This window comes from Mugil cephalus, chromosome 13 (genome assembly GCF_022458985.1).
Source record: "Mugil cephalus isolate CIBA_MC_2020 chromosome 13, CIBA_Mcephalus_1.1, whole genome shotgun sequence".
Lineage (NCBI taxonomy): Eukaryota > Metazoa > Chordata > Actinopteri > Mugiliformes > Mugilidae > Mugil > Mugil cephalus.
The window spans coordinates 11,947,285-11,970,168 of record NC_061782.1 but is presented as its reverse complement, the minus strand read 5'-3'; the positions used below and the strand labels follow the sequence as shown (position 1 = coordinate 11,970,168).

At 41.6% G+C, this 22,884-nt stretch overlaps 3 protein-coding genes across 7 annotated transcripts; 2 read left to right on the top strand and 1 right to left on the bottom strand.

Annotated features, from left to right (window-relative positions):
- Positions 1 to 161: 161 nt before the first annotated feature.
- Positions 162 to 8,974, top strand: znf451 (zinc finger protein 451). Of its 4 annotated transcripts, none has more exons than XM_047603980.1 (13): positions 162 to 298; positions 1,269 to 1,332; positions 2,179 to 2,262; positions 2,358 to 2,471; positions 3,269 to 3,380; positions 3,572 to 3,722; positions 3,801 to 3,927; positions 4,018 to 4,177; positions 5,084 to 5,231; positions 5,353 to 6,845; positions 6,920 to 6,976; positions 7,180 to 7,245; positions 8,842 to 8,974. In XM_047603980.1, the coding sequence occupies exons 2-13, from the start codon at positions 1,273 to 1,275 to the stop codon at positions 8,880 to 8,882; spliced, it is 2,613 nt and encodes an 870-aa protein (XP_047459936.1). In that variant the 5' UTR covers positions 162 to 298; positions 1,269 to 1,272; the 3' UTR covers positions 8,883 to 8,974. The 4 variants fall into 4 exon arrangements, with proteins under 4 accessions (XP_047459936.1, XP_047459935.1, XP_047459938.1 ...); XM_047603979.1 differs by having other exon boundaries at positions 163 to 302; XM_047603982.1 differs by lacking the exon at positions 162 to 298 and adding an exon at positions 826 to 1,022.
- A 1,250-nt stretch (positions 8,975 to 10,224) lies between these two features.
- bag2 (BCL2 associated athanogene 2) lies at positions 10,225 to 12,647 on the top strand. The gene is made up of 3 exons (XM_047603257.1): positions 10,225 to 10,468; positions 10,771 to 10,880; positions 11,690 to 12,647. The coding sequence occupies exons 1-3, from the start codon at positions 10,347 to 10,349 to the stop codon at positions 12,082 to 12,084; spliced, it is 627 nt and encodes a 208-aa protein (XP_047459213.1). The 5' UTR covers positions 10,225 to 10,346; the 3' UTR covers positions 12,085 to 12,647.
- A 929-nt stretch (positions 12,648 to 13,576) lies between these two features.
- On the bottom strand, positions 13,577 to 21,751 carry rab23 (RAB23, member RAS oncogene family). 2 transcript variants are annotated; one of them, XM_047603256.1, is made up of 8 exons: positions 21,074 to 21,751; positions 20,875 to 20,982; positions 18,670 to 18,904; positions 17,927 to 18,012; positions 17,484 to 17,640; positions 17,312 to 17,394; positions 17,120 to 17,212; positions 13,577 to 15,828 (listed from the first exon to the last, which is right to left on the bottom strand). In XM_047603256.1, the coding sequence occupies exons 3-8, from the start codon at positions 18,822 to 18,824 to the stop codon at positions 15,695 to 15,697; spliced, it is 708 nt and encodes a 235-aa protein (XP_047459212.1). In that variant the 5' UTR covers positions 18,825 to 18,904; positions 20,875 to 20,982; positions 21,074 to 21,751; the 3' UTR covers positions 13,577 to 15,694. The 2 variants fall into 2 exon arrangements, with proteins under 2 accessions (XP_047459212.1, XP_047459211.1); XM_047603255.1 differs by lacking the exon at positions 20,875 to 20,982 and having other exon boundaries at positions 21,074 to 21,723.
- Positions 21,752 to 22,884: the final 1,133 nt, after the last annotated feature.

Below are 22,884 nucleotides of genomic sequence, written 5' to 3'. Positions count from 1 at the left end.
TATGTCTTAATAAATAGGTCATCTAGGTACAGCCTTCTCCCCCGACAAGGGGGAAAGGGGTGTACTACAACGTCATTCTTCTGCCCCGATAAATTCAATCGCACGGGCGGAGTTTCGCCTTGCGTTTGTTCTGTTGCAACAGCAAATAACCCCGTCCGTGCGGCACACGATGCGTACAAAAGGAGCGCTCCAGCTACGCGCGACGTAACCTACTGGAGTTAGTTGCGTTTACGTTGATTTGGGATGTTGATGCAGCTTGAGACCACTCTTGTCAGCGGAAGAGCCAACAGAACAAACTGTGGGTAATGTAATGCTTGATTTAGCTATCGATTTCAACCATCTTTTAATGGACGCCAAACTTTTGCACGTTTACCGGACATTAGTTTTGTAGGGTGAAAGCAGTTGCAACTGCAAACGCCAGAAAGCTAAGCTAACACGGCTAGCCAGGGGTGTGTGGACCATACGGCTGTCAGAGTGAAGCACAGATTACGACTCTTTGCAGCTAATTAAGTTGTGAACCGGGCGGTAGCTCATAACACAAACCTATGTGAAGGTATTTGTGGCCTCCGTGGTGGATAGAGGTATTTCTCGGCGATGTCATGTGTGTGAAATGAGTCAAAAATACAACTTACATCAAGGAGCAGCGTCTAAATGTGTGTATGTGTTTTTTTTACGTTCACATTTATACGGCACCTGAACGTTTCATTGTGGCGCGTAACTTCTACTTCTTCGTCGTGTGTTTTGTGCGCTGTTGAACCGATCGGAGCTCCGCCGCGCTACTGGTGGCTAACAAGTATATTACAACAACACTGATTTAACACTTTAGCGCAGAGGAAGAGGCACACTAGGTGACTAAGGAAGAAGACGTTGATTTCTTTTACATGAGTTGTGTTTGGTGTTATGAGTAAATGGTGTTTTTGCTGCTTTACACAAGCCAGCAATCGTTGCTAAGTAACCGCTATTCGAGTGAAACAACGTTTTAATATCCGTCTGCTCAGCAACGTTAACTTTCCACTATTAAGGTTAGCTAAGATGACATTGGTTCGGTCTCTGTCATCCCACGTTAGGATTGCTGTAAAGTAGACATTATCAAAGCACTTGCACAGTGTTCGTGATTAGCTAAACCACATCTGTTAATCACACCGTGTCCTAACTTTACCGGTAGGCCTAATGCTAAAGATGGAGTCATGCATGTTCAAAGTTATAGGCTACAGCTACTAACCGCTTGACATTAATGTTTTTTGTTGTTGTTGTTGTTTGCTTTTTAGATAAATGTCTTCTTCAGCTCAAGCAGACGGAGATGAGGTGGAAGAAGAGGTGGAGTTTGTGTCAGTAAGTCATGTGTACATTTAAAAAAACAAAACAAAACAACAGTTTCAAAAGATCTCTTGACACTGATTGACCTAATTTTGCAATTTGCATCTGGCCACATGCAACCTTATAAACAGACTAGATTGCCATTTACCTTATTCTCTTCAGCGAATCAAATATGGTGCATGTACTGTATGCAGAAACTGAAGCTCCGTATAGCAGATCAGAAGTGTGCTTTTTTTTTTTTTTAATATTGTGCTGAGTTTGTTGATTTGTTGATGTTCAGAGATCAGTCTTAGTACTATTGACAGTTTCACTTTTTTATCTTTATTGTATTCACTAAAAATAAAATAATGAATACTACAAAAAACTGCAAATGTTGAATGTAGTGGGGTTTCCATCAATAAATCACAAAGTGTGTTAGAAAAATAACAGAAAATTGAAAGGGTTTTAAAGTAACTTGACACCTGCTTACTAAATTTTCCTTGGGCAATGTTTTATCATTCATGCACAGTATTCAGATTTAAGGTATATTAGCTTAATGTAAAAAGTAGTTATTTTGCCTAAATTAACACATGGATGGGATATCCTTGACTGACTGGGTCATTCATCTGATTTCACTGATGGGGATCCTAAGTAATGAAGACAGTGATCCCACAACAAGCAAGATCTGATGATAGTGGCAGAGAAAGCATCAGTAGGGGAGATGCTTCTCTTTGTGTTGCAGATTAAAGACAGTCATTGACTTCAGAGAATTATGTGCAGCATAATTTTAACATAATTTCTTGCCTCCATGTCTCTGGGTACTGTGTGTGACTTTAAACATGTGTGTCATGAAACTGATGCCATGTTTTGTGCTTACCTCAGGAGCAACCTCTCAGACCAGTGCTGGAATGTATTGATCTGTCGAGTGATAGCGAGGATGAGGGATGTTCATCGGTGGCAGTCACAGTGAGTGGTGAACTAGAACATCTGTTTTTTTAGATGACGAGAGTACCTGTCTGGAGTGACTGTGACGTTGTTGTGTTCTTCTCATTCCGCTGCAGATTGAGGATAAAATCAGTCGACATAAAGCGCATGTTGCCTCCACACTCGACAGGCTGGCTCACAAAGTTGCTCAGGAGAAAAAGCAAAGAGCAGATAAATGTCGAGCATTCAAGGTGAGGCTGGGTCTAGATAAAGTTGGACACTCATTTGCTGCTCGTCAGACACACACACACACACACACACACACACACACACACACACACTGGCATCAGACAGTTGTCTTCATTTGATGTCTTCATTATGCATTTAAAAGCAAAATGATTGTTGATGACGGTTTTCAGCACAAGAAAAATATAAAGGGCAAACATGTTTTCATTCAATACATAAAATGTCAAACTCCTTAATTTTCTGTGATCAGTGGTACAAAAAATATGTATTTTCTTGTTTCCATTCAGATAAAAAAGGAATGTAGACAATGTGTTTTGCATTCTGTGTGATCAACCTTGAATTTAAATGTTACAATCACCTCAGAAATGCCAAACAGATGATGAAAAAAGTGTCTGTTGACTATTCTGTAACAAATATGTGGGAATATCTTTGGTTTAAAACTCCAGTTTGTCACTTTACTGGTTTCAAAACCGGATGGACAACTTTATCATCAGCATTTGTTTTTTATATTTTCGTTAAAAGGCTAAATGTAACGTTGAATTCCTGGTAGAATGTTTGTTAATGTGTTGTGTTGGTTTATGGGGCCTGAAGGACATTTGTTTAGCAGGAACAGCGCCACCTTGTGGACACAATGTATACAAATAACTCGTAACAATCAGCACTGAACACAGTAGTGTTTCTTAATCTCATTTTATAGAGTTTGTCACTAAGAGATGTAAATATAAACACTTGATATTCATGTTTCAAAAAAAGAGATGTGTTATTATTAATATCATGCTGTTATTTCTTTGTCGCTTTTCAGGAGAAACAGATCTTACAGAAAGCTCATGGACAGCAGGAGTTGGCCTTTAGCTCCACAAACGGAGTTAATCACGAAGCAAAGCGCTGTGTCGACATGTGGTTAAAGATGCCAGGTAAATTCATAATCTGGATTAGAGACGCTTTGCAGAACGATTAACAATATTGTTCGCTAATCAGTGTTTGGGTTGACTCAAAGGAGCAAAACAACTTGTGTGTTGTGTTCACCGACCCACGTTTTTCATAGCATGGTTAAAATTTAGTTTTTAACACAGCTTGACACATCTTATTGAATGCTTTTATATAGGTCTTCAACCCGGACTGATCAGTGCTGGGTTTGGAAGAAGACGCGAACGTGCTCCTTTCCCCAGAAACACTTCAACTAGACACACTTGTCCTGTTATCAACTGCGGCCGAGTTTTTGACAACACTTCCCTCCTCGATGGGCACTTAAAAAGGTAGCGGTTTTCTCTTTGTGTCGATGTAGGCGTCATGTCTGAACTGTTTCAAAGAGCGCTGGTGTGTTCTGTGTGCAGGTTTGATCACTCCCCCTGTGACCCGACGATCAACCTTAAAGGAAGTGCGTCTGAGGTGTTTGCGTGCGTTGCCTGCGGTCAGCATTTTCAGACTAAAGAGTCGTGGAGGAAACATCTCGAGTTTAAGGTTTGTGCACTTTTCCGAACACGCGGTGAAAATCTCCTGCTATTTGAATGATATTTATTTTTAACTGACTTGATAATTCTGGTGTGCCAGGTGTCCTCATCCAGTGCTGATGGTCACAGCATCGATCAGACCTATCAGCGGATTGTGTGTTTCGCCTGTCCCGCCTGCTACCTCCTCTTCAACCTCAGAGATGAGTGTCTTCAGCACATGTCAGCCAAGAACCACTTCACGGAGTCACTCCCCATGGACGGTAATGTAGTGATCATGTACCCACCTTTAATAGTAGGAAGTAGTTTAAATCCATTTTCCTTATATGAATGGTCTAACAAACCATTAATGACCAGAAACTGTGAAACAACTACAAGAAAACCCAAAAAAAAAAAAAAGAATGATGATCAAGAACCTTCACAGACCTGTATACCTTTTGTATACAGCAGTCAGCCACAACATTAAAACCACTGACAGGACAAGTAAATAAGATTGACCATTTTGTGACAATGCAACATAAACATTGTTTGTGAAAACTTTTGCTCGACATGTGTGGTCTTTCACGAAGATAAATAGCTCATACATTTACATTTTTTCATGTGGCGCAATGAAATGTTTGTATTCTTAAATGTGACTTGCGTACACCGTTCGGTCACAACGTTAAAGCCACTGACAGGAGAAGTAAATAACACTGGCTGTTTTGTGACTGTACTGCTGGGAAAGCTTTGGTCCTGGCATTCGTGTGGATGTTACTTAGACATGTACCACCCACCTAGACCAGACCAGGCACCCCCACCCCATAACAATGATACTCTTTGATGGCAGCAGCCATCCCCAGCAGGATCCAGCCTGACACAGACACACAAAAACAGTTTAGGAACAACACACAAAAACATGAAAAACAGCCCAAGATGTGACCTGGCCTCTAAATTCACTAGATCACAAACTGATGGGACGCACTGGAACAAGCCTGATTCACAGAGGCCCCTCCTCTCAGCCCATAGGACCCAAAAAAAAACCCTCTGACAATGTTCTGTTTCTAGACACCACAGGACACCTTCAGAAGGTCCATGTCCATTTCCAACTGTTTTGGGAGACCTACATAATATTAGGAAGGTGGTCATGATGTTATGCCTTATCTGTGTACCTTTTACATTTCTTGTTCCAGAAACCAAAGGAAGAGCTATGCCAGTTCCTGTCCCACAGCTTGTTAAGAATCGACTCATCGCTTTGTGCAAAGACTCAACGTTCAACGTCCGATGCTCTTTATGTCACAAAGTACTGGTCTCGCATCAAGCAGCTCAAGCTCACTTTAAGTATGTTTTGTTGTGCTTGGTTCTGCACACGTGTATGCGTTACACTGACTTTGTTCAGTTTTTTTTTTATTCATAGTGGAACTGATTTTGTTTCTGCCATCTGTTCTTTTTTTATTTTTAGTGTTCACTGCAGACAAGGTTGTGCCGTGGCCAAAGCCGACAAGACGATAGTGCAAGTGATGAAACAGCTGCAGGTGCGAGGGCAGTGCTCGCTCTGCTGTAAAATCTTCCTCAGCCGGGGAGAAATTGAGAGACACAAAGAGTCGCTGCAGCACGACGTGGAGGTCAACAAAACAATGGGAAGAGCGCTTCTTCAGTACTGCAGGATCAGTGAAATCCAACACAGGCAGAAGACCGCGAAGGAGAAAAAACAGTCCGCCGGCCTCGAGGCACCTTTTCAAAAGAGAAACAAGAAGAGCGATTGCGGATCTCCAGCTAAGCGACAGAGGCTGAGTAAGAGCAGTAGAAACTCTTCAAAGGCATGGTTCTGCGAGTGTGGTCTGCGGTTCTCGGAGGAGGTCGCAGCCAGCAATCACCTCCTGGCTGTGAACCAGGTTTTCCATCAGTGCGGGGTCTGCGGCAAACACATGGGAGAGTCTGCGATCACCCGCCTGCACATGAGTCGCTTCCACGGGGGAGCGCATCTCTCCAACTACCTCTTCTACTGCCGCAAGTGCAAAGTGGAAATGCCTCGGTACGAGGACATCCTGTCCCACGTGTCGGAAGTTCACAGCGGACACACCTACTTCACCGAGCAGGAAGTGCCCGAAGAGCTGGCTGCGGCCGTCGACACCAAGCCGTCCACCAGCAGCGAATTCGCCCTGCACGCGTCCTCGGCGTCCGAGCTCCAGCCGACCGCGGTGGACACGCCTTCTCCGAAACAGGAGCGGACTTGGATGTGCAGGATGTGCGAGGACGTCTTCGACTCGGAAGCGGCCGTCCACAGCCACTGCGGCGACCTGAGCAGCCACAGCTTCCAGAGATTCGTGTGCGGACACTGTCCTCAGAAGTTCTTTAAGGAGTCCACGGTACGGAGGCACTGCGTGAACGAGCACGACGGCCAGATAAAGAGCTCCCACTTCTGCGGCCTCTGCGACAGCATGCCGTTCGAATCCGAGGGCGACTTCTTGGCGCACTACGAGAGCCTTCACAGTAAGGACTACTACTGCATGGATGACGACGGAGCTGTTCAGCCAACTCTTGCTGCAGCTGCAGCTGCTGAAACGACCGCCCAGCTCACGTGCCCGTGCATGGGGTCAGAAGAGAGCAAAGAAATGAAAGCCACTTATACGCAGTGCATGAGGAACCTGGCCGCTGATGGAAAATGTCAGTACGTGTGCGCTCCCTGTAGCGTGTCCGCGCCTTCCTACGCACAGATGAAGACTCACGTCCACACGAAACACCCGGCTTTAAACCTGGACAAGACCTTCGACGTAGAGTGCAGAGCTTGCCAGGAGAGTTTTATGGATGTCCCGAGTTTCCATAAACACTATCACTCCCAACACTGTACGCTGGAACCGTGCGCAAGTTCCAGGACCTGCAGGAAAAAACCCAAAGCAGAAACCACCACTGTAAGAATACTAGACGCTGTGGAGATCAAACCGGACAAAAATGGTACGTCAGAAGGAAACGGTTGACGTTTGTCGCCCACGATTGTGTTCAGCTTTTAATTCGGGTTTTATTTGCAGAGATTGAAGATGAAACACTGATGAAGTTGCTGAACGTTGATCAGACCGACAAGGAGAGTGAGTTAAGATACTTGTTAGATTAAGAGAATGAAGTGAAAAGACAGAAGGCTAGGCATAGTCTATGTAGCTATAACTTGAAGAGTAGAAGGTCTCTCATTTGGGAACACATCATGCTTGTTTGTTTATTTGTAGTTGTCTTAGTGTATCTTAATTATTTAGATTTCAATAAATCAGCTGCTCAGTTATTCCGTGTCTTGCAGATGAATCGGATGATGAAATGAGCCACGCGCTGACTTTGAGCGCAGAAGAAGCAAGAGAGTCAGCAGGTACGTGTTCATATGGCTGAGTGTGTGATACGGGTGCTTCCCCCGAGAACAGTTAAAAACTCAGAGCAGCTTTAAGTTACAGCTTTATTCCCGGAGCTGCATTCTCAGGTGCGTTTTGATCTCTGTTGCTGAGTCTGCTGTTTATCTCTTTGGTGTAAACTGTCACTGACGCTGAAATAATTACATTTTATTACAAGCGAAGACAATTTAATCCAATAAATTCTCGGTGTCTTGCCTTTATGAGCGAGGAAGATGTGATGCACTTTTCTTTCCGCTTAGACCCACATACAAGCTCAGTAGCTGAGGCAGTTAAATATGAATAAAAAGTCAGTACATTACATAAAAGTAATCTTTGGGTTATTTTTTTAAAGAGCTTCTAGGGATGTGTGTGTTATTTTATTTGTATGTATCTGATGGTAGATTTTCACTGCTATAAACACGGTTTAGTTTAGGTGATCCATGGCACCTGGGCTCATTATGCAGGTTGAAGGCCCTTCAACACATCAGCAGGCACACTTCACTGTGTGCGTACTGGTCACTGTGAATATTCTGGATAAGTATCTGTTTGTACTTGGTGCTCAGTGGCTGGTGGGCTAAAGTCTGTTCAATATCTGCTCCTACTGACTTGGACATTTGCATTCCCACTTTTTTTTCCGTGCATTAGCAGAGTTGAATTCCAAAGCATACAAGCTGCCTCCTCAAAGAATATTTTGAGAATAGCCCTCCCAGATCGCTGACCTTACTCCCATAGAGCATCTGTGGGATGTCATGGAGGGAAAACAAAATGCCCACTCATAAACAATTTTTGTGAAATATTTTGCTTGATGTGTGCAGTCTTTCATTGAAATAAATAGCACATACTCTGACATTTTCTGATGTATTACAATGAAATGCTTATATTCATAAATGGGGCTTGCATACATCGATCAGCCACAACATTAAAACCACTGACAGGAGAAATGGATAACATTGACCATCTTTAGACAACGCAGTGTTACACTGGGAAACTTTTGGACCTAGCATTCATGTGGATGTTACTTAGACATGTAACACCCAGCTAGACCAGACCAGACACCCCCACCCCAAAGAAATGACACTACTTGATGGCAGCAGCCATCCACACTAGTATGCAGCCTGACACACACAAAAACGGTTTAGGAACAACTCAAAAACATGAAGAACAGCACAAGGTATTGATCTGGCCTCCAAATTCTCTAGATCCACAGAGACCCCTCCCCTCAACCCACAGGACCCAAAGAGCCCCACTAACAACATCCTGTTCCCAGACACCACAGAACACCCTCAGAAGTCTATTCTCTGAAAGGAGACCTACACAATATTAGGAAGGTGGTCATAATGTTATGCCTGACCAATGTATTCCTTTTCTTTCTAGGGCTAAAAATATGAGGTCATTTCATGTTCTTGTGCTTTAAAAAAAGACAACAGTGAACAAATGCTTGAAAGAGAAACTCGCAGTTAGGAAAAATTAAACATAATTTGCCTTTATTATATTGTTGCTATGATGGTGTGGCTTTTGGTACATTCAGACATACGGTGATACAGATCCTTTTATTCTGCTGCTTTCTGTCTCCACAGAGTTGGAAGAAGTTCTTCAAAGAAGTCTCCTGGAGTTCTAAGGACGTCGTAGTTGTTGGGTTTTTTGTCGCCGTTCATTCAACAACATATTGTTTTGTAAAACCAGAATGTATTAAATAAACGGTAGTTGCTATTTTGTCTGTTTTTTATTATTTTGTACGCTCTGTACAAGGCATCAAATGTGCCAATTGCGTGTTATGGAACGTCAGTTTGAGGCCGTAGCCATGTACGTGCTACACAACACTTCGGTGTGTCGACACATGCGCTATAGATGGCATTGATGACGCTGCAAGATGCCGTTGCTGAGCTTGTGACCACAGTGCCAGCTGTGTCTCCAGTTACAGTCTCTGTTTTCATCACAGACCTGAAGACCAGTGTATTGTATCCATGGGTCTTTCTAAGGTCCTGATCTTTATTATGTTTGCTTATTACATCTTTTTTTTTTTTTTAATCATTTGTGTTCTGCTCTAAACTCAAAGGTATTAAAAGAAGTATTATTATTATGTTCTGCGGAAATGTGCTTATTAGTCATTCCATTTGAATTAGATTCACTTTCATGCGTGTATAACTAAGCGTTATACAAAACACACCCATGAATTCCAAAAATAAGTTTCATTTGCTTTTTTTTTGTAAGGTCAGGCCAGTATCATAATCAAAAAAACTCCTATATACTCAAACAGTGTTGAGGTAGTTGAGGTAAACTCAGAGTGTTTATCTATCCACTCAGGGAACAAGATACTGGCAGTCGAGTTGTAGAATTTGGCAGCTACCGCCTAACTAAGAGATGAAACTGCCTTGAGGAATATTTCAGGCTCACTTGTGCTGTTCCTTGTGTGGAATCCTATTTTATTCTGATTTAGATGCTAAGACATGCATGCACACAGCCTTCAGTAGCTTATTCAGATTAGCTTAACTAGCTTATACTAGCTTTAAAATATTGTCGTAATTAATCAGCATTAAACACTTTTAAGAGTTGGTTCAAGTTGATTGTGTTACCAGCTTTGTCACAAAGTATTAATCTCAGATTTGAAGTTAATATTTACTTAAATGTACACTTTGCATTTCTATCTTTTACTTACTAAAAAGAAAGCAATCTCAATTCCATTACAAAAAAATGTTTGTTTTTACAATTTTAGCATTAAATAATCTCACCTGAAGATATTAGTTGGAAATGCAAACCTTCAAAATCTAAAAGTGAAATTACAGCCTGGCTTAAACCTGACGCTTAACTTGTTTCCGGGGACCGGATGGCCGTTCTCGGGGACCTCTAAGGGTCCGCGAACTTCACATTGGGAGTCACAGCTCTGGCCTCCTCGGGAAACTTCTACAAGGAGTGAGCGGAGGAAGTTGCAGCCCATGTTAGGAAATGTTCTCCCTAGAGCGCAGCTGTAGTCGGAGGAGCTACAGTCAGCTGGACAGCGCAGAGTGAGTTGGTCGCATGTAGAGTTCACTCTCTCCTGGAACGGCCAGAACAACAACAATAATAAAGTAGGCGGCTTAGGCTCATGGCCCAGGCCAAAGTACAAGCGAAGATGAGCGAACCCCCCTGCAACAAGTTCACCAGGACACTGTCCATGGCAGATCGCTCGGGACGCCTGCTGGAAAATTTGGATCAGCTGGAATTGAGGTGAAGTAACGGACCGTGCCATGTGCGTAATGAACGACCGAGTTCCTGTTTTATGGCTGCTCACGTGTTTTATAACATGGGAATTTAAATGTAAAAATAAAAAAGAAAGCTTGGTTGTTGAAAACGCATGTACACAGAATAATTGGGAGGAGTATCTTAATAGAAATACAACCTTTTTCTCTCTATATATATAATTCAGTGTACTTGTTTTTGAGGTTAGGATTGACCCCGATGGTTCATTTCTTAAGTACCGGTCTCGGTGTAAACATGTGGTCGTGACTTGTTGTCTCTTTGTTGGCCAGGGTGGAGAGTTTACGCGAAGCTGCATCAGCCATGGAGCAGGAAAGGGAGTACATCCTGGAAATGATTCAGTCCATACAGAACAGTCAAGAAATGCGTAACATCTGTGCCGGTGAGGCTGCTGACACCACTACGTCAAAGGTCACAGGGGCTACTTACTGCTGATTTCACTAGAAAGAATCAAATCAGTTTAGAGAGTTGCTTTAATTTAAAGTTGTTTCGGCTGCTCTGATGTCACTGAAACATTGTGATCCAATGAGGTTATGCTTTGAACGCCTCTTTTTTTTTTTGCGTTGGGTGGTGATGTTCAAGAGCCTCATGGGGGTTGGAAAGGCAGCTAGATAGTTTCGTGCTCCACCCATTTAGAAATCTACACGAATCAGTCGGTTTTTATTTCCATTTAGTCTGTGCATTAAAGGATACACCACGTGGTCTCATTCATTCCAATCAGGTGTAATTCTAACAGCAATCTTCATGCTTTCAACACAAAACAGTGACAGTACATGTGCCATAAATACAACCACAATGCAACTTATATAATGCATCACTTTGTTGGGAGTGTAGGTGTCAGTTGCATGAATAAATACAGTATATGTTTATTAATAGGATTTATATTATAATCTTCTGACTTGAGATTGAAAAGCTGAACTTGTGTTTTCCTAGAAAAGCTTAGACTTTCAGGATCACTCAGTTGGATTACATTATACTTGGCCTGGATCCACAATGCATTAGTGCAAATACATTCACCTACCTAATATGTCTCTGGACAATAGACTGAGCACTAACATGAATATGATACCCCACTCACTGAGGATAACAATTAGAAACCAGACCAAACATTGAGTGCTTCCTCTTTAAAGAGATTAGCAGCAAAGGAAATGTTAAATAATGCACCACTGATTTCCTGCCTGTATCTTCTAGGGGAGAGAGAAGAATTAAGTTTAACCGCGAACCGTCTAATGGGTCGGACTCTGTCTGTGGAGATCTCTGTTGGCACAATCAGAAACTCCCAGCAGGAGGACGCCCTGCGCAAGGCCACGTCTATAATCGATGAAATAGTGAAGAAGCTGCTGAGCGACATGGACGGCAGTCGGCAGCAGCTGCTGGCCCTGCTCGCGGCCTGTGTGACCGAGGCGCCACCCGTCGCCATCGACCAGAAGTTCCAGGCCATAGTGATCAGCTGCGCCCTGGAGGACCAGAAGAAGATCAAGCGGAGGCTGGAGACTTTGCTGAGGAACGTGGACAACGCCGAAAAGAACATCAAGATCATGGATCATCAAAAACTTGACGAAGCTCAAGCCAACGGGACGCAGTAAGAGTCGTCAGCAGAGTATTAAAAGTGTCTTGAATGTTACTAACCTCACGAAGAACTGTGGTAATCCTGCACTAACTTTCAGAAGGAGCAGCAACAGGCCTGCTAGTCCATAAGGGAAAAGCACAGTGATACTGAACCAAACTATTAACACTTGCACACAACGCGTGTTCACATATGTACTAAGGCAAGAAAGACACAGTTCCCTACTATAGGTCTGGTCACCGTTTATTAGAAATAGTTTCATAACTAGCTTGTACTTAAGTGACTATAATGTGTGTACAAAGTTTTAGGTTTTAAAAAAGTGTGAAAATAAAATTTTGTATTACTTGATTATGGTGAAATTTTGGACAATTTAACAACTAATGAATCCAGACTTCTGTTTCATCGCCTCATCTCTTAAGCTAGGCAGTTGTTGAGGATTTCATATGTGCATGCACTACCTCTGTGTGAAGGCAACACAATCATCTTAAGCTGTGGATTGAAGTTTGTATTTGCACAAAGCAGTTCCTATGTCAAATGTAAAAGCAAAAAAAGAGAAGTGAATAAAAACACATTGTCTAATAAGCGGCGAACCTTATTGTTGTTAGAGACCGTCACGTAGGCACGTATGTTGATCAGCCACTACATTAAAACCTCCTTCTGGGAGGCCTTTAATGTGGACGTTGCTTTGATGCGTAGCACCACCTGAATGTTGTTGCAGATTGTTCCCTGGCTAAGCGATGCGCACAACCCCAACCATCCACATGACGTATAAGAAAATGCGATTCTTCAGACCAGCCCACCTTCTCCCATTCCTCTGTGGTCCAGCTCTGATGCTCTCATGCCCGTTACAGGCATCTTGAGCGGTGGACGGGGGTCAGCATGTAAACTCTGACTGGTACGTTGCTATGCACTCACCTTTCTTACAGAACTTACATGGTCGTAGTCAAATCTGCTCAAACATCTGGCCGTGCTACCTGCTACATCAACTTTGAGGACAGCAAGCCTAATATCAGGTTAAATCTGATCCATTGACCAGCGATTTCAGCCAGTTAGTCATTATGTTATGGCTGATCGGTGAAGCTGATCAGTGGTCACGTTGGTTGGTGGTTTTCAGAAGACATATCACTCACAAATTTAAAACCCAAAGACAACAGATGAAGGCAGATCTCGTTGGAGACCTGGAGTGATATAATAGTCTGCTATAATTGTATAATTGTTAAGATTTTAAATTAACTTTTTACAACATCACCTGCTGTTCCTCAGTGAACAGAGTTTGAGGTAACTCCCATCTGCTGTATGAAACTGGTAAGTTAGGATTTTTTGTCACATTGTAATTTCCCCTAGCAACACTGAACTTCAACGCCTTGTTACTTATTAACTTGAAAAAATGTGCTTTAGATATATGAAACTCCATCTTTAATCTCTGTTGGTCTTCTTATCTCTGACCAAACACACCTGCACTAAATGTCCAGCGTGTCGCCTCACGAAATAACACCAGAGATGCTCAAAGATAAAAGGTAAAGTTTTATTTATGTGAGACTGCCACTGAACACTGCCTCCCAAACGTAACATCACGTGCACAGCTTTGTGCCACTTTAGGTCGCGACACATTTGTACGTGTAAAAACGGCAAGTGTCATTCTTGTCATACTGAAAGCTGTCGTTTGTCTAATAATCCAATAAAACCGAATTATGAAACGAGAAAAACAAGAGTAAGACAGAAACGTGATTACACCTGAGTGACAGCACTTGTGAGTATGGTTAGTTTTTAACTTAGAGATTCTTCAAGATTACATGTCGTCTTAATGATAAAGTGCGCTAAATCCATTCAGTCAAAAAATGAAACAAAAAAAAAAGGCAAAGTGAACACACTGTTACAAACAAGAGAATGCTGGAGAATTAATTATTTACAGATTTACCGTGCAGCCAATTTTAGACAATTGGCAAGAGTAGGGATCTGAATGCTTACCAGTTGTCACCGAGGGAGAATGTAAACATAGACGGCACTGAGGCCGCGGCTGAACATTCACTGATGTGGAAAGAAAAAAAAAAAGGCTTGCATGTGTTACAGTTACACCACTTCTATGTTTTTCTTTGCTCTTTTTTGTTTCCATACAACGAAATGAGAAAGCTTGAAATGTGACACAATCTTAGTACCAATGGTGGAAGATTTAAAGCACCTTTTGGGAACAGCTTTAACAGAAAAAATGAAATAATGAATTTAGTCCCATCAGATCAGATCAGATTTTTTTTTTTTAACAACAAAACCATGCATGCACATGTATTCCCAAACGTTTTCTAATTCCATATAAAATACTCATTATATTTAATAATCTCAAAAAGGAGATTTATTTTACCTCGCCATGTTTCTTTGTGCTTGGTAAACCACTGTCCTCCAGCTCATAAGTTTTGGGAAAAAAATAAAAAGGCTTGAATCAGACGAGGCAAAAAAAAAACAACAAAAAACATATTTTGTCTTGCATATTCAGGCACATACAAGCCTCCGTACAAACGGCACATTAGAGCAACAAGCTTGGAAACTCCTTCAATTCTCCCACTCTCTCTGATCAAAAGAAAGAGCAGAATGACGTTTTAAGAGTAGAAACTGATAACATACATTTCACAAGCCGAGCCAAAAGAAAGTAAAGAGCAGATTTTTGTACCATTTTTCATAAAAGTTGAAAATATAGAGGACTCTAAAGGAGTAGGTAGTGTATCTTTACTCTGAGGTTAACCAATGAGCTGGCAAAGACGTAGCAAAGTAAACAAATGGTTACATATGGAAAATGTAAACAATCAAAAAACATTACTTTTACTAATTTTAAGAGCAGAGTTAATTTAACTAGTCTCTTAAAAAAAAAACAAAGAAGGAATCTGCGAAGTAAACAGAGTGCAAGAAGACACGGAAAGGACTATTTACATGTCAGTGGTTATTGATATTTGGTTATACTGTACATGGGAGCACATTCTATCAATTCCATGTTACATCCAGAGAGAAGGAATTTGGCACAAAATATCACCCAACCAACACTGTTGTGCGTCGTACAAAAATACTTAATGCGCAGAGGTTTAACTCTGGATCTGAGAGCAATAAGACGGTATAGTTTGAACCATATTCCATTGACAGCTAGAAAAATATGGTACAAAATGATCTGTGTATCTTTCACAATACGTGCAGACATATAGTCAGTTGAAGTGTCAAACGCAGGGGTTAAGGGCTGTAGAAAGAACAAATGTTTTCAGAGTGCAGCCTTTCTTGTTACATGTTATATATATATATCACATTTAATAAGTCACTCAAAGATGTAACTTTAGTCGTTTGGGGCGTCATTAAATTCATGAGAAGACCTTCCTGTAGCTGGAGCTGTTTCTTAAGGCAGCTATAACGAGAAGCCGAGTGTCTACGAAGAATTAATTTGTGCTCAGAGGCTTAATCAAAGGAAGTAAAACCATCGGTGTGAGAGAATAAACTTGAGATACAGATTAAACTTTGGGTTATTAAAGTAGTATAGTGTAGTGTAGCGTTTCCCAGTCTGTGTGGGCTTTGGTCTCTAACTGTGGCTACCTCCATGGAACACAACGACAACCAATTAGAAATAATAATCAGTCACTACAATGAAATGCTTTTCTCTAGAGTAGGCTGCAGCTCCCAAAAGGATTTTTACTCTTCTTGGTCCTCTGCTTGTTAGGCCGCAGGGTGATGACCTCTCTGCCGTTGCTGGAGCTCTGGTTGCAGACGTTACTACTCGTGGTATTAAAAACACCTTAGGGAGAAAACAACATCCACGATAAGACACGGATAAAGTACTAGAGATCCAGACTTGAGTAAAAGTACAAGTACTCTACCAAAAAAGTGACTTGAGTAGAAGTTGAAGTGTTCTTTAATCACCGCACTGAAGTGAAACTATTAGTATTCAACATTTTTTGTACTGTATTACAAGTAGTTTACTTTAATGTTTACTACTCAAGTACTGAAAGTAAAAGTATAAATACTGTATTGTATTATTAAAGAAAGCAGTCAACATTTGAAAGAATGAACAATGATATTCCAACTTTTAAGCCTAAAGGATTTCAATTCCTTTGACTGTAGCAGCAGTACAGGATAGAGTGCATGTACATGTACATGTACAGTCACTAGCCTCAGGAGTAGGCTGTCCATTCACAAAATGCATGAAAAGTGAAAACAAAAGAAGTTTAAATTGCCTGTTGGGGCGCTATGTTCAAATTTGATGTAAACTGATGAAACCTCATGTTAGAGAGAGCACTGAGACTCAACGCAACAGCTAAAGTTAGCTAGTGAACGTGAACATGCTAGCAGGCTAGCTAACAGTAAGTCACCTAATGTTAGCTACGCACTAATTGTTATATTTGCCAATAGTGACCATAACTTTGAGATAAAGTTGTGTACATGTGAGCGTCTTCCTCATATAGTCTTGCTAGCTCGACGTTAACTAGCTAGCTATCACTACGGCTTTAGCCAATTCTAGCCACCTTGAAGCGGACGTTTGTTGTTGTATTTGTTTTAGCTTTGAGCTAGCCTAAGGGCTAATGCCTGTTTTTTAGTGATGAATGACTCTTTTTGCTTTGCAATTTTAACGATTTATCATCAATTTTTTTTTTCCCCACAGATAGCATGATACTTCATAAAACATCTTACCAAAAGGACTAAAGTTGAAAATTAGCCAGCTGGCTAACTTTTTAAATAAATAGAAACATAAAACATAAGGCACCACTCCTGTTGTGGTCTTGGCTTCGGGAAGAACAGGACTCCCCCAGACAAACTCCATGTTTACATAGTAACTATTGCTAGGATGTATGATGCAGCACATAAAAAATGTATTGGAGTAAAAGTATTAAACTCATCAAAAATATGTAGTTTAGTCAAAGAAAAATAATACTCCACTAGGGTACAGATAGAGCATTTTAGTACCTAAGTGCAGTAGTGAAGCAGTTCTACTTTGTTACTATACATGTCTGTGCATAAGTAAGAGCAAGTCTACTAAAGAAAAACACTTCAAATGTAGCATAAAAGGAGGCAGGAATATGATTCCTTACCTATTTTATTGCTTGTTGTGTGAACCACCTCCGTCTCCTCTGCTGTTTGCTGTTTGAGTCTCTGAAGATATTTCTCAGCTAAGTACTTAAACACTAAAAAAAAAAAGACAGAACCAGCAGACGTGTCAGAAGAGTAACATCCAGAGTGATGCACATTTCATTTTCTGCTTTACACCATTTGCAGTAACCCACCCTCGTTAACATTGAGGTCCTCTTTCACTGAAGCACGGTAAAATCTCAGCTTAAGCCTTTTAGCCAAAGCTTCTGCCTCCTCGCTGCAAGAGAATACAGCATTCGTTAAGCTCGGTGGCAAGTTACACAACGTTTGGCCTTAAGAGTCAGTCCGACAGAGTCGATGACTTACTTTTTTATAACAGTCTCTTCAAGGAGGTCAATTTTGTTTTGCACCAGAACGGTGGGAATATCTCCGACCTCGGCTTCCACCTTCTCCCTCCAGCTGTCAATGGCCTGAAATGACTCCCTGTCTGTGGTAGAGAAGACCAGCACGCATGCCTGGGCACCTGCAAAGCAACAATCACACAGTTAAATCAAATCAAGAAGTAAATATGATGCATAATTCATTCCCCTCGGCGAATGTAAAAGAAAGCATTGAGTTCCATCTATAGATTCACTTTATAGCTTGGAAACGTGTTTGCAGTGTCATGTGAGCTACTGCATCCGGTGAAACCCGAGCTGCCGGTTAATCCTAAAATCTGTGAATAACAACAACATTGCCTCAGCAGTCGGGGAGATCAGAGACCCAAAGCAGGAGGGTTGGTTATACAGATCATTACGAGTAGCTCTTACCACGGTAGTACGCCTTGGTAATGGCGTCAAACTCCTCTTGTCCAGCAGTGTCCCACAGCATTAGTCGCACGTCTTCGTCGTTTACTCTAAAACAAAAAGCAGGTAATGAAAGGAAATTATCACACCAGTGAGGGTAATTATTTCCTACCCAGCTGAAGTGGGAGCTGGGACTTTTTGTGCCTCACTTCTCGACATCCGTTTATGATCATCTTGTGTTCCATTTCACCATGTTTTGATAAAGGAGCTCTTTGCTGATTTTAAACCTCATCATTTTTTTTGTTTTTTATCCAAATTAGGTATTATTGCTCTGCATCTCTGGGGCTCAGTCTGTTCTTACTGGAAGGAGTGAAGTCATTGGAATTGCATTTCTACTCCCCACCTCTGGAAAAGTATTCCTTTGTGGTACATTTGCGCTACCAGTCAAACGTTTGGACACATCTTCTCATTGAACTGAATGACAAGGTGTGCCCATACTTTTAACAGGTAGTGTATTTTTTAAGGTTCTTTTACTTATTGTCCAGCCAGTAGACTTGAGTGAGGAAGATTGATCTCCATGAGCTGGGGAGGTTGTTTGCACACAATGCATTATGGTATATGCAGTCTTTAAAACAACAAAACAAAACTTTCTTCATCATAACTCAGACAAGAACAGTCACTGTGTAACGCCAAACTGTCCAGATCCCTGCACTGGCTTTAAGTGTAAACTGGAAAAGACAGATAAACAAAAACATTTGGTTGCTTACAGTATCTGTCTTTCCAGAAAGTCCACTCCAATGGTCTTTTTGTAGTCCTTAGTGAAAATGCCTTTGCAGTAACGCTGGATCATACTCGACTTGCCAACAGCTCCGTTGCCGACCACGACCACTTTGATGGCCACTTCCATGTCCTCCTCCAACATGGTGGCGACGTTCTGGCTGGACTCCTCAGTTCCACTCTGCTCGGGTAGTTTCAGTGATGTGACGCGAGCACATAAACCGTCTGAAAGGGTAAAAACAAACACGAAACACACTTATATATATCATTCTGTAACAGATTCAGATACACTGTGCGCTAAGAGCAACAACAAATGGGTATTACTGTTGAAAATCTCAAATGATCACAGCCTAAAGAAATGTATTTTTATGGCCAACTACAAAAAGATCCTTTTTAAACTTTTATGCCTTGTCTAATTAGAAATTAAGGTTGAAACTCTGCTGTAAATGGCTCCACTTACAATAATGTGTGTAATTACATTTTATACTGTTATGCATGCACATTGAACCAACTGTTGTAAATGTCACAACTCATCAGGAGTGTTGGAGCGGCGTGTTTATTCTTCCATTAGCACTGAAAGCCACATAGCAACTGGGTCGTCCGCGGCTATATGTGCCCAGTGGCTGAGTGCAACTCCAAACAACATATTGTGGGAAAGCTGTTCTCGGCGGACACTGACAGACCTGCTGCGTGACTGCGGTGTCCAACAGCCTGTTCGAATTTGAGTCACAATATGTAAAGTGGGCAGTAGAGGATATTATTCATCTGCTACAACTGAGATGAATGATGCGTCAGTCGTTACAACACGCAGGCCAAACGTGGCTTAAAATAAAGCGGCCCTCTCGTCTTGGGGTGTGAGGCTTTTAATAGATTCACAGCAAAATCTTTTCTGCAGATATCGCCTCAATGTGCTATGTGGAGAGTGTAAAACCGCCATCCTTCCTTCAATTAAACTCAGTTTTTTTTTAATATATGGTAATAATAAAAAAAAATAAAAAATAAAAAAAATCACAAAATCAAATTTACTCTGAGGCTGAAATCCCCAAAGCAAACACAATAGCGACACCAGCAAGGAAAAACTCTCTCTTTTAACAAAAAGAAACCTTGAGTAGCTCACATGGGGTGGGGGACCCATCTGTTTGAGGTCAGCTGGGTGAGAGACAGAAAAAAAAAATAGTGGAGAAAAGAAGCGAGGAGAGGAGGGGAAGCAAGCGAATGAATTCATACATGCATCTGGACGCAGCAAAGCAGCACGTATTCTTGGTAATGACAACATGGTGGACTTGGAGACGGACAGAGGAAACAAAACAGGAGGACGGAGCCAGCAAATCGACGCAAAACTATCTTAATGGATAAACAGTGTGTTCATAAAGTTACTGTTACAGGGATAAGCAAGTGCACCACGCCACAAAACTATCAGCAAAGATATTACGACAAGAGAGCGGGCTGGCATCGAGTCTGGCTAAAATCCTGAGCTGATTGGTAAATGATGCATAACAGTTTGGTGAGAATGAACAACTGAAAGCTGGGCCGGGCGGTGGGGCCAAGACCGCAGATCAAGAAACTTGCAGCGCTGCAGAATTTCAACTTGGGCTCACAAGCCAAGTTACACATTTGCAGTCCTCTCATACCGTACGGTAACTTATTCCCAGCGAGAAAGTCGATTTCAGGATTGCATAAACCGAGGCTGGAGGAGAACTATTAACATCAGGAGTAGTTTAAGGGGATCTTACATCTGGAGTTTACATTTTCTACTTAACATGTGGTAGGCCTGCAAGTTATCAGTGCGTGTAATAAAATCTGCCTCCCGTCACAATCATCCCATAATAACAATAATAATAGTAATAAGCACCGGTTACACAGTTTAAAGGGTTGATTTCTATCACAACATGTCTCCGGTCGAGGGTTTTATTCTTCACACAGGCATGCATTACAAAGAAAATATATTCTGACTGAACTTGACTCCGTTCAGAATAACACACCACCACTGCTAGACAGTGAGTCATCTTCACAGACTCACAGTTCAGGCCTCAAGGCGGGGCACTGTTAATGTTTTAGGACGAAAAGACAAAATTTCATGACATTACTGGGCTTACTTCTCTGCGCCAAGGTGCACTGATGCTCCTTATACTGTTTTTTAAAGCCCCTTTAAGGAATTAAGCTGTGTGGAAACTTTCTCATTTTCTCTTTCTCACCCTAAATCAGACTCTTTGCCTTGGCTAAGATACGACCTGTTGAATAGCTGACAGGAGGGTCTGAAAGTACCCAACAGCTGCTGGTGTATGGAGCCCCTTAAAAGCTGCCTGGAGAAAATAAAGAAGCTGGTCAGAATAATAAATATATTTATATATGGGAAATACTAGCAACGCTGAAAACAAGCGTTCAGCTTCTTACCTGCACACCCACGTTAAAACTCATCCGCCGAGATTAGATGCGCAAACCAGGCTGCTAACCCACACTCACATATCTCCTGCCTCCCTCTGCTGCTCCTTTCCGTGGCCAGAGGAGACGACAGGGACTCCGGTGCTAAGGTTACCAAGCTAAGGTTAGCCCCGCTTCCCGGAGAAAAGAAGCTTCCGCTCCGTTAACAGTTTCTATCCAATGGCCAATGACGGACTCAACGTTTTCCGCTCCGGGGCGACACATAAAGTTCATTTAATGTCGACAGCCGAGGAAGACATATGACAACTGAGAGATGGAAAACGCATTGCTATCTGCGCTCTTTGCTAACTACGTTGCGCATGAGAGGAGCCAACCAGGAGGAAAGGCAACTGGCTAAGGGATGTGTCTTGTGCAAAAGAGCCGATCCATAGTAGTGGAGCAGAAGAGCCGATTCCCATCGGGTGAGAGCTTGCTCCCCACCATTGCGTTATGTCACGGGTGATAAACATGCGGCCCGCGGCCCGCCAGATGGTCTGATCTGGTCCGTGGGATGAACGGTGCGTTCCATTCGTACTCGGAAGTCACAATTTCCGAGTTCTGAATCGGATTTGGAACTGGAATGTCCCTGAAGAGTGTGTAAACAGTAATTAGAAGCAGCTGTAATATAATACCACTTCTGATTAGCTTTTGTTGCACTAAATCTGTCATACAGATGGTATTTTTCGACACACATACGTTGAAATGCAGTTATAGTGTGATTTAAGTTTTCTTGTGTTATATAGGAACTACAAGCTCATGCCGCGCTTTAAGTTTATTTCATTTAAATTCAAGTTTAAGCTAACAGTGGCTAAAAACAATACAAATACAAAACAATAGCCTGGTAAAACCGAAACAGTGTGAAACACCATTGTGGCAAATTATGATTAATAGTGTATTTTCTTCTACAATTAAAACTTTTGAGTAGTTTTATAAATTTCTGGCTCGTGTCCTCTTGTAGATTTTATCACTGCAAATAATTCTAGTAAATGCGTTGGTTCAAGTTATCCGTTTGTTGTTTGTAATAAAAAAGTTTTTAAAAACAAAACAAGAAACAAACTTTCTTTTCACTTTGCAATCAAAAAATGTAAATACTGAACACACCAAGTTTTCCAAACACTTTCGTGGATGTGCCCATCTTGTTTTCCAATTTTTGTATGGAATGTTTGGAATGCTGATAACAACCTCCGACCTAAATGGAAAGTGGTAGCGATTTGTAAAGTGCAAAAATTACATTGCAGACAATAACTGCAATTTTTCCAATAAAAGGAACTGAACATTCAAAAACATTGAATGCAAAAGGGCTCATCAACGAAATATTAGGCTATAAATGATACTAAATAAAGAACCGTTCGGTAGCCGAAAAAAGTCGACCTCTCTTTGGGAGACGTGGCAAAAGAGTCGACTCTCAGAAAAAGAGCCGAATCTCCCATCACTACAACTGGATACTAGTTCGCTAATGTTTGTTGCTAAGCAGCAGCAGAGCCAAAGAGTGCACGAAGCAAGAGAGTCAACGTACGTCCTGACGTGGGAGTCTTGGGATTATTTGTAGTTTTTAAGTCACGACTGTAAACGCTGATGTCCTTGTCGTAGCGCAACATCTTAAACGACTCCTTTGTGATATAAATTTCCATTTTATTAATTTCTACATATGCTTGTTACATATCACCACGCAGAGCATAACAGTGGTTGAAATTCATGCATGTATTTATATTCATAAATATTGGCGTTACAATTATATAAGTATGGCTGTAATATTTAGTCGGTATTGTAATCCTGAATCCTGA

Excerpts from the sequence above, each read along its gene's own strand:
- znf451 (XM_047603980.1), top strand. The coding sequence starts at position 1,273 with ATGTCTTCTTCAGCTCAAGCAGACGGAGATGAGGTGGAAGAAGAGGTG. Across the intron at positions 1,333-2,178 it reads AAGAGGTGGAGTTTGTGTCA|GAGCAACCTCTCAGACCAGT; the intron begins GTAAGTCATGTG and ends TGCTTACCTCAG. Across the intron at positions 5,232-5,352 it reads GCAGCTCAAGCTCACTTTAA|TGTTCACTGCAGACAAGGTT; the intron begins GTATGTTTTGTT and ends TTTTATTTTTAG.
- bag2 (XM_047603257.1), top strand. The coding sequence starts at position 10,347 with ATGGCCCAGGCCAAAGTACAAGCGAAGATGAGCGAACCCCCCTGCAAC. Across the intron at positions 10,469-10,770 it reads TTGGATCAGCTGGAATTGAG|GGTGGAGAGTTTACGCGAAG; the intron begins GTGAAGTAACGG and ends TTTGTTGGCCAG. Across the intron at positions 10,881-11,689 it reads AATGCGTAACATCTGTGCCG|GGGAGAGAGAAGAATTAAGT; the intron begins GTGAGGCTGCTG and ends TGTATCTTCTAG.
- rab23 (XM_047603256.1), bottom strand. The coding sequence starts at position 18,824 with ATGTTGGAGGAGGACATGGAAGTGGCCATCAAAGTGGTCGTGGTCGGC. Across the intron at positions 17,641-17,926 it reads TACCAAGGCGTACTACCGTG|GTGCCCAGGCATGCGTGCTG; the intron begins GTAAGAGCTACT and ends GTTGCTTTGCAG. Across the intron at positions 17,213-17,311 it reads GGACCTCAATGTTAACGAGG|TGTTTAAGTACTTAGCTGAG; the intron begins GTGGGTTACTGC and ends TTTTTTTTTTAG.